This window comes from Dothidotthia symphoricarpi (assembly GCF_010015815.1).
Source record: "Dothidotthia symphoricarpi CBS 119687 unplaced genomic scaffold P153scaffold_23, whole genome shotgun sequence".
NCBI classification, from domain to species: Eukaryota; Fungi; Ascomycota; class Dothideomycetes; order Pleosporales; family Dothidotthiaceae; genus Dothidotthia; species Dothidotthia symphoricarpi.
The window spans coordinates 198,181-210,995 of record NW_022985030.1 but is presented as its reverse complement, the minus strand read 5'-3'; the positions used below and the strand labels follow the sequence as shown (position 1 = coordinate 210,995).

The following is a 12,815-nucleotide window of genomic DNA, read 5'->3' as shown; positions in this document are numbered from 1 at the left end:
TAGGGATCTTCGTATCAAACACAGCTGACATTGGGGTCAGAAGTAAGCACATTGGCGAAGATGGTGTCACTTCTCTTGCTAGTGCAAGTTTTCGTCGCAAATCTTGAGAATGAAGATGGATTGACTGGAGTTGCGACGAGTGTCTGCAGGAATGAATTTCTACGAACATAACACTGGAAACTTGCTACGTCAACAGACCTGAAGCAGCTCAAGGTTACGGACAAATATTGCAATCCTTCCGAATGATGGGGAAATAGTGGTTTGCTATCAGCGACCTTGGCTTGTATCCAGATCATGCTATGATCCCTTATACTCAGGCCCAGAGCATTATCTCCAGCTCCCCGTGCTTGACCTGCTCACGATCCAGATCCACCAGCTTCTTCCGCAACTTCTCGACCGTACGCTGAGTCTCCAAACTCAGCTCGTCCATCCTCTTCTTCTCAAGACGCAGAGCAGCCAGTCCTCGAAGGCGCGCGCTGAAAGCTTGTTCGTCTCCAGCCACGGCTGAACCCAGCACTGCGCGACGCGCGGCATACTCCCTGTCGGCACACGTTCTGGACCGGCGGATATGCTCGAGGTCGCTATCGGCGATGAGGAGGGCGTTGACGCAGACTTGACACTTCTGCATCAAGCTGTTGTGGATTTCCATGGACCACCTCGAAATGACGGCGACTGATCCACAAAGTTAGCACAGAAGTAGTAATTAGCAATGAGAGAGACTTGTACGTACAGTCAACATCAGTGTCGCTGAAGATGTGGCGGCGGCGGGCGTACGGTGGCCACAGAGCAACATCTATGGCCGCACCAGCAGTCTTTGGTGCCCTGAACATCCAGCGAGCCTGGGCAAAGGAGACAGCGACGTTATCGTTCATCGTTGGTGGAGATTTGTGGAGAAGAAGATATTGTTGGGTCGTTCGCGTTTGGCTGTGTGATTGAGTTTAGAAAAGTTTGGTCTTGGGTTTAGTCGCAGGTGAAGTCAAGTGTGCGAACGGGCAGACTCTACGCTTGGACTAGCTTTCTAGAAAATCGCAAAATAGCACCTCAAAGCCAGGAGAAGCCGACAGCTGTATCGAATCCCTCTCTATTCATTCTTTAATACCTTATAGCCCACTCGCTGATTAATCACACGTCTCTATGATCGTTTCCATGTTACGTATCTGCATACACCACACACGCTTTGAGCATCTCGCGGCTGTCAACGGCCTACCAGTACATTATATGACGCTTTGAATCACAATCTTGAGGAGATGGAAGTATTTGAGAACCTCCAGAACATGCTGCGGTGAGTTCAAGAGAGAAGAAAACGTTTCGAGTACAGGTGGCTATGATCACAGCCCAACCCTACCCACCCAACTCTATCGCGGACAAAGGACGTTCTGAAGGTATGGAACTGGAAAGAATTACTTTTCTGTCGCACTGATAAAACTTCCACCAGGTTCCTCTTATGCCCCCGAACCAAATCGCCAGCACCAAAGCTAACGACTAAGTCTGCGACCGCCAGCACCCAAACACTCGACAAGAGGAGACTGGATATCGTGAGAGCATATGAGGTACCCATCAGGGGTTCGAGTTGAGCATGTCCAACGCGAAGCTTCTTGAGCGCAGTTACACGTTGACTTTCGCAATACGGTATGTGGGCGGGCAGGAAACAGCAGGTCAAATCTCGTCTAACTAGAGGATGTTGCACAAACAAACACACGTTCAGGTAAGTTGGAACTCTGCGCACTCAAATAGACTCAAGGACCATGCTGAAAGTTGGTGTCTTACACACAGTTCCCCACAAACGCGACAGCTCCTGAGCTCTTCTCTCAACCATACGAAATCGACCATAACGGCTCCACCAAGCCAGCCCTGTCCATTAGCCTATGGCAAGATCGTCATTTGGATGTAGAGACTTACTAGGAGATCATATCATATTATCGTAGGGAGTAGATATGACTTTCGAAATGTCTGTCCTATCTTCTTGTCCTTCGACCACGCCGGTCTCGCACTCAAATCTCCTACCACGATTCCACAAATCTTATACGCTTCGATTGAAGAGCACAAACACATTCGAACCATATTGCTGCCAGTGTCCATAAGCCTGCCCCTCAAACACAGGGCTCTTCGTCGAATTCGAGAAACAAGCTGTGCGGACAATGTGAACAATGAGGGAAGCGGCGCACGCCTTCTGGGGGGACGAGAGACAGGTACCCATGTTCTTTGGTACAATCATGGAGGCTAGCACAATGCTATTGCATAGTGGTCTGCGTACGACAGCTGCGAAAATCAGCCGGCCATCACGCCTTTCTCGCTAGACATAGGGGCGCTGACATCAGCTGCAAGGGCAGGGAGAAACACAACGTGACAGCGAGGCGCGGCCTTCAGAGTGGGTGGGGTAATCATCGAATGCAAGGGATTTGCTCATCTGTTCCATGTACTTTGTGTCTCCAATCATTCTTCATCGAAAGCAAACTCTTCCTTTCGATCACGTGAAACCCTTCACACTACCGCCGACCTGTATGGGTTATATGTATAATGCGACTTCCAGAAACTCTGAGATTTCAAGTCGTGATGAGTTTAACGTGACACCTTGCACAAGGACCTTGGTGAGGGACATGACTTGGGATGAAAGTTCGGGCATGCGACAACCGATTTGTTGCACATAGAAGCAAACAACACATCGACTGCTTAGCAAAGCATGTTGTCGCATCTCTTAGCATTCATTCCAGCTATACATGGAGTAATAGTGCTGGATCGATATTGTAGAGATCGTCAGGATAACATCGAAGTGTTTTCTTATTCTAGCAATTTATTCGCCTCTCACTTGGTGGGCCTTTTCTATTTTCCATACTTCATAGACAAGTAAAGCTTCTAGTCATATACTTTTAGATGGAGGGGATTGACTATCTATGAACTGAGTGTTCGAACAAGCGCGACACTCTCGTGCCATCGCGACCACGAGAATGCAGGCGGAGATGCGCTTACAGTAGTACAATGTGCACCTCACTCGCAAACCTGGACATGCAAGGGTGCCGGTCCCCAGATCTTCACTGTCCTTTGACTTGCTCAATCACCTTCTCGAACTGCGTCAATTTGTGGGAACATGGTTTGTGCAGATGTTTCAGCCCACATACACTTGCAGCAACGCTTCTCCCCCCACAGCCGGATGTTCAGGTCGTTGTGGCTGCAGACACTCAGCATGCGCTACTACATCTGACTGGCTTCGGATTCCGCGAACACAGCTGGAAATGTGATGCGGTGTTGATGACCAACGCCAAATTGAGTTATGCCCAGTACGATCATATCCTTATTTCCACGCGTGTGCTCAAACTGCACTGGGAGGAAACGTTGCAGTGTACCCCCTCTCGCAAATACACTTGTAGATGTTTTCCCTGGTATTGCTTTCGGGGTGTGCGCGTTAAGGCGGTCGGGGTTGCCTACGCTTAGGTCTTGTCGCGGAGGGAGGTCGGGTTCAACTATTCGCGTCTTCTTATTCGTTTTGAGTTCAGCCTGGTACTCACGTCAGTCTTCAGTCTTCAGTCTTCAGCCTTGTTCAAGTAGAGCCAGGGTCTGTCCTGTCTTCCATGGGTTCTCCTTATTGACTGCCTCGTGCCGAGCGCGCATCTATGGCGACAGGTCACGAACCTCGGTTATGTCGTACTCCGGTTTATTCGCTGCGGGATTCTAGGTATCCTATGAGTTTCATAAGCCGAGGATCGTATAGCATGAATAGTTTGTTGGTCAAATGATAGCGGAAACACATGAGTGGAGGATCCACCAAGGACATGATCGTGCATAGGCACCATGCTGAACATGCAAAATCGCGCTAACTTCGCGCATTCACATCCGCGAAACACTGAGCGATCAGACTACGGCTGTTTTCCAGATATGTTAGGTAGTTCCTCCTCTCAGGCTGCCAGAGGTCATACTTCGGACTGATGACGGTTTTCGTAAACCGCATGAACGCCAACGAATTTCAGCGTGTGCGGCTTCTGTACATTCAGCCCATCCCTTGGAATAATTCATGGCGTAGGGAACAAAACATACAACGTACACACTACCCAAAACTTAGCATATGAAAATGAATTATTGCTATCTGCGTAGACTTTCAAGTGGCCATTCGCAGCCCTTTCTTGATAAGATGCGTCCTTGCAATGTTCACAGCACGATTTGGAGAACGCGATCAGTTAGTGTAGTAGGAGTCTACACAAACCCGACGCCTCAAGACATGTCCGAACGACTATATGGTTTGCAGTGAAGCCTTAGTCGTTACTATGGACAAAGCTGAACGAGAACATATCCATTTCCGAAGGCCATGACCGAGCTCCAAGCCAGTGTGCTTCATCGGTAGGACTAAACCGTGATGGAAGCAGAAATATTTTTTCCTTCACCATGAGTACACGGCCCACAAATCTGCCAATATTTATTGCTTGACTTCTTGCCCCACCACCATCTCCTCCACCATCTTTTCCCATCAACAACAACAATCCACCAACAACCACCATGGCTTTCTCTTGCCTCTGTTCTTGTCTCTTCGGCCTCTGGCCCTTCCAGCACTCCACATCCCCCCCGCGTTCCCCCGTCACTGCAGCAATCCCGCTGCAGGACCTGCAGCCGCGCCCTCCCATCGCGCCTCCCTCACCAGGCACGACAAGATACGTCGAGCTGCAGCCCGGCCGCATGGGTGAGGTGGAGTGGCGGGCAACAATCGAGCCTGGTGCGACGCCGTTCGGCTACGACGATGGTGAGCTGCTGGGCAACGGGTTTTTGGTGACCTGGTGAGTAAGCTTTACTGACCTCCTGCCCCGCCCCTTGTTATGATGACAAGCTGTTTTGTGCTTTCTTCAATGAAAAGCACAGATCCTGAAGTACCCCTACAGCTGTGGGTTCTGATGATCATAACCACCTCTCACTTGATCTTTACGCTGAACAACACCACAACATACTACCTTGTATACATGGATGACTGAGACTCGAAGCTGACACTCTCTACAGATTTCGGTGCGCTGCGCCTCCGCCAGAAGAAGTCAAGCTCGAAAGAGTGGTCCGCCGATTCACTCTCGGAAAAACTGGTCAAGCCAGCTACGACACCACTACTGCCGTTCAGTATGACGAATGGCAAGTCAAATTCTTGGCGGACCTGGCTAGGTTGGACGTCAAAGGTATGCACCACGCTCACTGCTTGCGAATGCTCTTGCTCACTCATCGTACTGAAGCCCTCCCAAGCCTCAGCGCTGGTCAACCACACAGGTCGTAAGTACATCCACACATTCCGCACATCCTTCTGCAGTCCACATGCTGACCCCCACTTCTAGCTTCTTGGGACCGCCGTTCGCGCCCGGCGAACTGGCGAGCGTCGACATGGCTAGCCACCATGTTGGCCGTCTCGTTCTTGTGGCAGAGCGTGTCGATCCTCGCTCTCCAAGGTATGAATCTTTCAAGAACACCCTCGCTGAAGGAGCGAGGATCGACATGGCTAGCCACCAAGTTGACCAGGTCCTTCTTATCGCGGAGGGACTAAAGGAAAATGTTTACGGGTACGAATGGGCCTGGGAGGACCTGGTCAACTCCAGCGATATCGAACCGACTAGCGAGGATATCGCCTACACGAACGCGGCGAATCACGCTCATTTCGACGCCGTAACGACCGACGAACCGTTTCTGCATAGCGGCGGTTACCGTTCACTACTCAGCTTGTTGGTTTGTTGGAAGCTCATGGGATGATCCAGAGTTTGTACATCAGTTACCTTGGGAATATGAAATTCTACATAGACGGACTTGGACTTCACAATGGTCAGAACATAACACAATCTTCAAGACATCATCTCATTGTCCATGTATTTCTCTTGGTGATATCTTGACGCCGACGTGTGTGCATGTCTTACAAGTTTCATGACTCCGTTCGCGCGTTGATGTAAGGACCAGAAGTGTGATCTGAGACAACGGAGACGGTAGCTCTAGCATCTATGACCTGCAATCGTCCATCTAAACTGGCTTTGTGGTGAAATGAGAGGTCATCGTGTACATCGTAGGAGTCATAGCCTCTCGATGCCGAGTATTCTGTCTCAGTGTAGAGAAACCTCGAGCTGTTCAACGCATATAAATCAAGGGTTTGTGTCGATTACTGGCTGGGCTGGAGGCCGTCAGTGGGAGACGCCTGTGGAGATACCAAGGTAGGCAGCACTGTTGGCTGCAAAGTTGATTCGAGTCCAATTGCTTCATCCGTAAAAGTCATAACGTAAAACGAAGGTGTGGAGTACACCATACACTTTGAGTAAACGGATAGAGAGTTCACGTTGGAGCGAGGAGATCATGAGTACATCACACAAACTCAAGTGTAGTATCAGACATGGGCGTGGAGACTTCATCATATTGTTACAGACGGCAGGATGTGGAGGTGGTCGTCGTCGTCATCGTCGCTGCCGCCGCTCTCATCATCATCATCATCATCATCATCGTCGTCGTAGTCGTCGTCGTCGTCGTCGGCGTCGTCCATCCTCTCCTCCCTCATCCCCACCCCCCTACGGCCGCTGGTGCCTCACCTCCATACGCACCGCCCGCCACCACTCCGCCTCGACCCTCTCCTCGCGCACCCTCAGATGCCTCTCCCACACGATCAGCTCGTACAGGCGCCCATTCCACTCGGGCAAGAGGCCCATACGCGCCAGCTCCTCTCGGTCGAAGCGTGCTGCTTCGATCTGTGTGGTGGTGAGCATATGAGGCAGTGAAGATGAGGGGAGAGTGTGTGTACATACCTGCCAGCGGATCTCCGAGAGCTGGAGAGCGAGCTGCTCAGACCAGCGCGTGCGACGCGTCATGGAGACGGCGGCGGCGGGATTGACAGACATGGTGTTGGTGGTGGTGGTGATGGTGATGGTGGTGTTGTGTGGTTGTGATGATTGGTCTGAGGAGCACGCATGCGTTAGCTGGTTGCTGCCAGAGGGTTGCAGTGGTGCGAACTGCCATACGGCGAGCTGAGGGAGTAGGAGAAGAACAATACGTACATTTGTGTGATGTGGTGTTGGCTGAAGAGAGATTTGTCCACAACTGTGGTATTTATGTTGTGGGCGGTCATGCGCTAGTGATCCGCCTTCACCACAGGGGATTTGGTTACCAACCTTGCGTGGTAAGGTTGAACAGAAATTGTACCAGGATAGCGGATTGCGATTGTAAGGTTGGTTAGTGAGTACATTCCTTGGGAGCGACAGGCACGGAGTCTCCATTGTACCACTGAGGATGGATATGACAAGAGGGAACCATTGTTACTAGCGGCTGAGAGCCAGGTTCAAACAGACTCCTAATTGCAAGGGAAATTACGTGGCACACGCCTTCCTTTACAACTACTGGCTCGTCACCGTGGAGCGAGACCCGGGTCCCGAGTGCCTCGTTGTTAGACAGACGCCCGCGAGCATGCTCCTAGAACACACTCCTTGAACACACTCCTTGAACATACTCCGTAAACATACTCCTTAAACATACCCCTAAAACATCCTCCGAAAATATACTTCTAGGGGAAAGTCACGACTTGGTTGATTCATCACTATATATACGTACAACAGTACGACCGAATACTCCCATACGCCTATATACGATCGACCCCACTCCGCACACAGCAATAGCACATGCAAAGCCAACCTTGCCATTGCTTTCATAGACCATGGGTTTTGGTCTCAACACACACCCTTCTTACCTGCACGCCACGATCACAAGCTAACTGCCATCAACAATCCCAATTCACATCTCCCAGCGAGGCGCAAATGTGAACTGTGACTCGAGTTCCTATATCTCGGAATCTTCCACCTCCTCCGGGACTGAGGTCGCAATTCGGGTCGCAGAAGTTGCAGCGAACACCTCATGCGAGGTCATTAACCCGTACTGGCTCCCCGAGCGGAGAGCTGCGTAACCACTAATTCGCTATTATTCATCCCACACAAAGACGCGAATCTGTATAGCCAGGCAGATCGGCTAACATCTCATATACCCAAGCCATACCCTCGCCGTCCGGCCTCATCTTCATCCCCGTGGAGACAAATTATAGCGAAGACCGCCCCGCTTCCCCGACGTACTTCAGATCAACACTTGACAGGAGGTTGTATCCACCCCAGCAGATGAAAACTGCTGGGTGCGAAGCACGGAGCTTTTCGATGTGGTGTATGATATTTCGGCCCATAGGTGCCATCTCAATGACGTGGAAGGGAGGGAAGGAGAGGGGGAAGGGTAGAAAACGACGAGCGAGACAAGTCATGCGTCACATCGGGAAGAGGGATTTATACACACGCCACAAGAGACGACATGCGAAGAAAGGGGAGGCTGGGGAATATGTATCGCACGGGGGGATAGAAGACGATGCCGGACCTCACGATGGCATGGAAAGGCGCACCGCGTTAAACAAGCGAGGAACACATGAATAAATGACAGATACATGTAACGCCTCTTCATTAACCTTCATATCTTTGCGTACATTCTTCCGACTCCAGAAAACGTTGTCATCATCTATTCCTCCAGCCAATCCGCAGCCTGTCCCACAGCGCTCGCCGCAATACCAATCCACTTCCCCACCGTCCCATCATCACGCTCATCAATCCCCTCGACAATGCCCGGGAACGTCGCCCCAGCATATCCGGTCCACTTGCCCGGGGCAAAAACAACATGCTTGAACCAGGGCCTGCCATCGAGACCCCCAGCGTACAAAAACTGCCTCTCTAGGAGCTTGTACTTGGTATTAACTGCGCGAATAGCAAGGTACAGTTTGACCTTTTCCCAGGGCTTCCACCAAGGGATATCGTTGTTGTAGTATTGGTCGAGGAGGGAGGCGGCGAGAGCGTCATGGACGCGGGCCGCGAAGAGGAAGTGGGATGTCGCTGCTGTGAGCGGGGCGAAGACGTCTTTTTTGTTGGAGGAAGAGAGAGGGGTGTATCCCAAGTCTTTGGCTTTTTGTATGACGGAGTCGACGTACCGACCAAGGCCCAGCGCGTACTCGGTGGCGTTTAGTTGCAGGACGGGCGTTTCGACTAGGCGGGCGGCTACTAATCCCCATACCTTTGCGATGGTGGCGTGGTGTTGGAAGCTCGGGTCGCCAAACCGCTCCATCCAGTCGAAGGAGTCGTAATTGCTGTGGTAGTGGTAGACTGGGCAGTCCAAACCGCTGCTGAAACCCATGTCGGCGGAAGGGATGCCGGCGAAGTCTTGGAAAGCGGTGAAGTCGGAGCCGGAGCCCATGGTCGAGATGTGTTTGTCCCAAGCAGTGTAGACGGATTGGCCAGGAATAGTTTGGTTGGGCGATGGTACGAGGTGGACTGATGTGGTCAACTTGTGTGCAGATATGCAGGTGGTTTGTGAACAACTTACGAGCTTCTTCAACTACCTTGTTGAGGAGTGGTGCGGAGTTGAGCTTGAAGTGCGGGCCCACTGAACCGACATCGACGTTGAGATATGCGACGGCAGAGGCAGAGAGCCACGGGAGATATTCTTCGACCCACTCCGTGCTGCCAATTAGGCCATACTCCTCGCCATCCCAGCTGGCAAACACGATAGTCCTCGCTGGCTTCCACCCCGCTTGGACAGCCAGGCCGAAACCCCTGATGACTTCGTTGAAAGCCGCCGAGCCACTGTTGGGGTCTCCAGCGCCACCAGCAATCCAAGCGTCGCGATGGTTGCCCATGATAACCACCTCGTCGGGAATGGTGCCGTTGATTATACCAATGACATTCCACATCGGTGTTGTAACGTACTCTTGCTCGTTGACAAGGTTGAGAACGAGATGGTCAGGCGAAGGGCCGATATTGTATGTGACGCCCTTGTAGTCGAGACCACCACCTTGCCAGTCCTTGTTAAGGGAAGAGGCTTTGGGTCCATGTCCGTTGAGAGATTTCAATAGTGGAAGCGCATCTTGGTATGAGATGGGCAACGAAGGGATGTGGGGTATGGCGTGGTCAACGGGCACGCGAGGTGCACCGGGCTTGGAAGGATATCCGGGCGTTGTTGGGTCGCCTGGCGCGAAACCTAGTCGATGTCAGTATGTCTGATGGTGGGAGATAGAACGGCATACATACTCAGAAACTGGACACTGCCTCGCTGTACACTACTCGGGTTCCTCGCCGGTCCCTCAGGATACGACGCATTGCCGTTCTTCTCGGTGACCGACCCATCGTCACCAGGATCGGTGTACATGACGATGCCAACCATGCCCATTTCCTGGGCGCGCTTAACCTTCAGACCGCGGAAGACGCCGCCATACTTTGCCAGCGCAATCTTGCCCGTCAAACTGATGTTTGCGGCTTGCAAGTCCTCAAAGTCCTTGTAGGTGCCATAGTTGACGAAGACGTAGGGTGCCGTGACATTGCCCGAGGCACTATAGCCATGGAAGGTGGGCACCCTGTCTGCAAGCTGGCTCGACTTGTCTTCTTCCAGCACGTCTTCTTCCAGACTCGCTTCATACTTGACCTGCCACCCTTTATTCCCCAACTCGGCCTTCTTCTCCGTGTCGCTCTTGCTCTTCTCCAGCAAGGCCAGTCGATGGCCCTTGGGATAGTTGACGTAGACGTCATAATCGATAATCTCCGTGTTCGCAATGCCAAAGTCCAGCCAGCGCTCCTTAGTCCACAGCGCCTGGCTTATGTTCTTACCTGCGAGATGGGGTCCACTCGTGTAGTATCTGCTCCATTCACGTGCCTTATCTGCGTCTGGGGTCCCAAGCAGAATGCTCTGGAGGGCATCGTATTCCAAGCCTGTCGAACGCCCCCAGCCATCGGGTATTTGGGACGCGGCGAAAGGCGAGTAGATGGACCCCTTGGATTCTGTATCAGAACCGTCGTCGAGGGGGGCAAATATGAAGACCGAAGCTGCAACGAAAGTTCCAACGAGTATGACGGCGGTCAGGGCGGTGGTGCACACGAAGCGGAGTCGGTGGTGCGGGTAGCGGTCGCGGTGAGGTCGGACATCGACCGTCTGGACAAGAGGCGTGCGTTCGTCGGCCATGGCGCCACTAAGCTTCTCATTACTTGCGAGAAGCTTCATCAACCAGCAAACTTCACTTCTTGCAATGTGTTGGTGTGAAAGCTGGAGCTGGAGAGCTCTCCAGAGCTATGAGGTGTGACAGTGCTCGCATGGCGTCACTGCCGATCTCCATCTAATCTTATCAATCGTGTTCTGGTGGCTGACACATGCATGGGTTGCCAGGCTAAATGCGACTCGCGACGAAACACCCTATCGCAATGACAACTTTGAGTTCTTCTAGCGAAGGGAAGAACTGGTGGGTCGAGGTCCATCATTAGAAGGATAAGGGTACCGCTCCAAGCGCCCCTAAAACTTAGCGCTTATACCGAGACTGATCTTTCAAGTTCTGGCTTGACCAATTGGTGCTAATCTACGGATCTCGGTAGACTTGGGGATACTTGTGATGAGCGGTTAACTTGTCATTCGCCATAGTAGTTTCAGGTGGCACGCTGCGCTTTCCTGTTCTTAGCATGTGTCGCACTTTACTTGGACTTGCGACAAGCGTATGCGGCCGTTAAGGTTTGCCCTAGAAGGCATCCTTCTGCCCTTAGCGATTTTGCGCGCGCGTGCGGCAATGCTGCAATGATACAAATTTGTGCTATTTGCAGCTCATCAGTTACCGTGTCCGTGCACGGTAGGCCTCAGAGCTCTTATAATTGTGGTCATGGTTCCACAAGGGTGTATTGGGATCTTTGCTACAGGTATCGCCAACATCATGAGCTTGACAAGCGAGATCTGTGAGCTCAACAGTATTGCTGGTTTCATGACTGGTGACAGCGATCTTTGGATCACCAGTCGTTTTGAAAGACTTCATTTGATCAACCTACTGTCCATTCAGCGTCAACTGTCAAATCTCGAAGAAGAGATCAATGATCATGTCTTGTATGAGCGACATTTGGTCGGACACGAGCCACACCCAAAGCCTACAAGGGTATCGAAGGAGATCTTTGCGGACCTGCAAGGCACAATTAAAGCATATGGTAGGATTCTTACTCTGCTGGCCTTGTAACACACTAACAGTCTTCGCAGGCGATGCCATTTCATCACTAAAGATGTTAAAGGAGAGCGAGGCTCCCGCTCCGCATATCGTAAAGGCTGTGAAGGAGGGCACACCGCAGTCTGCCATCCTCTTCAAAGACCTTAGTATCTCTGGTGATTTAAGCCGTGAAGCTCAGCGTCAGCTTTGTGTGGCGACAAAACAAAGAGATTGGGTTCACAGATTCATTGGGAGACACGCACGCCTGGCTCGTATGTTTGGAGAGGTTAAAGCTACACCGTTCTTGGCTCACTACTGCATCTTGAGCTAACAGATCATGGTAGGAGCACATGATAAAAGGAGTACACTACACGAAGTTCTCAGAAGACCGGTTAAGAAAGGTGGAATTTGGAACAATAGCAGTCTGCCTTTGTGTAGTGCAGTTGCTGCCGGTCTTGGCTCTGACCTTGGTATCAAGCAAGACACTTCGTCTTGCTATCATCGTTATCCTTATCATCCTCGTGTCTATTATGAACTCTCTGTTTGCGAACACCGTGCGAGCGACCAACTTTGGAGCCGTTGCAGCGTACGTTACTACATCGATCGTCAAGTCTTCGCTTTTGTGGTCCACCAAGTATTCTCTGAATGACTCACTAACTCATGACAGATATTCTGCGATCGTTGTTGTATTCCTAAGCCAGAACGACTAGCAATGAATGATAATGATACTAGGATATGCGTTTATCCCGCTTCGCCGTTTATACCACTTGTATGATACAGAGAAACTATAAGCTCCGTGGACATGTATACTAAATTTATTTCAATACAACCCGCAGTCTGGTACCGCGTAATCCGTCTGACT

At 51.4% G+C, this 12,815-nt stretch overlaps 4 protein-coding genes across 4 annotated transcripts; 2 read left to right on the top strand and 2 right to left on the bottom strand.

Annotated features, from left to right (window-relative positions):
- Positions 1-313: 313 nt before the first annotated feature.
- On the bottom strand, positions 314-872 carry P153DRAFT_390448 (uncharacterized protein; the record flags this gene model as incomplete). The annotated part of the gene is made up of 2 exons (XM_033670932.1): positions 314-672; positions 731-872. The coding sequence occupies 2 exons, from the start codon at positions 870-872 to the stop codon at positions 314-316; spliced, it is 501 nt and encodes a 166-aa protein (XP_033518800.1).
- A 3,613-nt stretch (positions 873-4,485) lies between these two features.
- P153DRAFT_361122 (uncharacterized protein) lies at positions 4,486-5,706 on the top strand (the record flags this gene model as incomplete). The annotated part of the gene is made up of 5 exons (XM_033666964.1): positions 4,486-4,726; positions 4,843-4,864; positions 4,978-5,144; positions 5,199-5,235; positions 5,298-5,706. 5 exons carry the CDS (start codon positions 4,486-4,488, stop codon positions 5,704-5,706), a joined length of 876 nt encoding a protein of 291 aa, XP_033518799.1.
- A 2,670-nt stretch (positions 5,707-8,376) lies between these two features.
- On the bottom strand, positions 8,377-11,211 carry P153DRAFT_426449 (Zn-dependent exopeptidase). The gene is made up of 3 exons (XM_033672603.1): positions 10,035-11,211; positions 9,331-9,984; positions 8,377-9,278 (listed from the first exon to the last, which is right to left on the bottom strand). Exons 1-3 carry the CDS (start codon positions 10,996-10,998, stop codon positions 8,476-8,478), a joined length of 2,421 nt encoding a protein of 806 aa, XP_033518798.1. The 5' UTR covers positions 10,999-11,211; the 3' UTR covers positions 8,377-8,475.
- Positions 11,212-11,547: 336 nt separating this feature from the next.
- Positions 11,548-12,789, top strand: P153DRAFT_401030 (uncharacterized protein). Its single transcript, XM_033671878.1, has 4 exons — positions 11,548-11,957; positions 12,007-12,239; positions 12,298-12,539; positions 12,621-12,789. Exons 1-4 carry the CDS (start codon positions 11,642-11,644, stop codon positions 12,661-12,663), a joined length of 834 nt encoding a protein of 277 aa, XP_033518797.1. The 5' UTR covers positions 11,548-11,641; the 3' UTR covers positions 12,664-12,789.
- The last annotated feature ends 26 nt before the right edge of the window (positions 12,790-12,815 follow it).

What these genes read in the sequence shown, in the direction of transcription:
- P153DRAFT_426449 (XM_033672603.1), bottom strand. Translation starts at nt 10,998, where the DNA reads ATGAAGCTTCTCGCAAGTAATGAGAAGCTTAGTGGCGCCATGGCCGAC. An exon ending in AGGCAGTGTCCAGTTTCTGA is followed by an intron (nt 9,985 to 10,034) that starts GTATGTATGCCG and finishes GACATCGACTAG; the next exon opens with GTTTCGCGCCAGGCGACCCA. An exon ending in CAAGGTAGTTGAAGAAGCTC is followed by an intron (nt 9,279 to 9,330) that starts GTAAGTTGTTCA and finishes TGACCACATCAG; the next exon opens with TCCACCTCGTACCATCGCCC.
- P153DRAFT_401030 (XM_033671878.1), top strand. Translation starts at nt 11,642, where the DNA reads ATGGTTCCACAAGGGTGTATTGGGATCTTTGCTACAGGTATCGCCAAC. An exon ending in TGGCTCGTATGTTTGGAGAG is followed by an intron (nt 12,240 to 12,297) that starts GTTAAAGCTACA and finishes AGATCATGGTAG; the next exon opens with GAGCACATGATAAAAGGAGT. An exon ending in AACTTTGGAGCCGTTGCAGC is followed by an intron (nt 12,540 to 12,620) that starts GTACGTTACTAC and finishes AACTCATGACAG; the next exon opens with ATATTCTGCGATCGTTGTTG.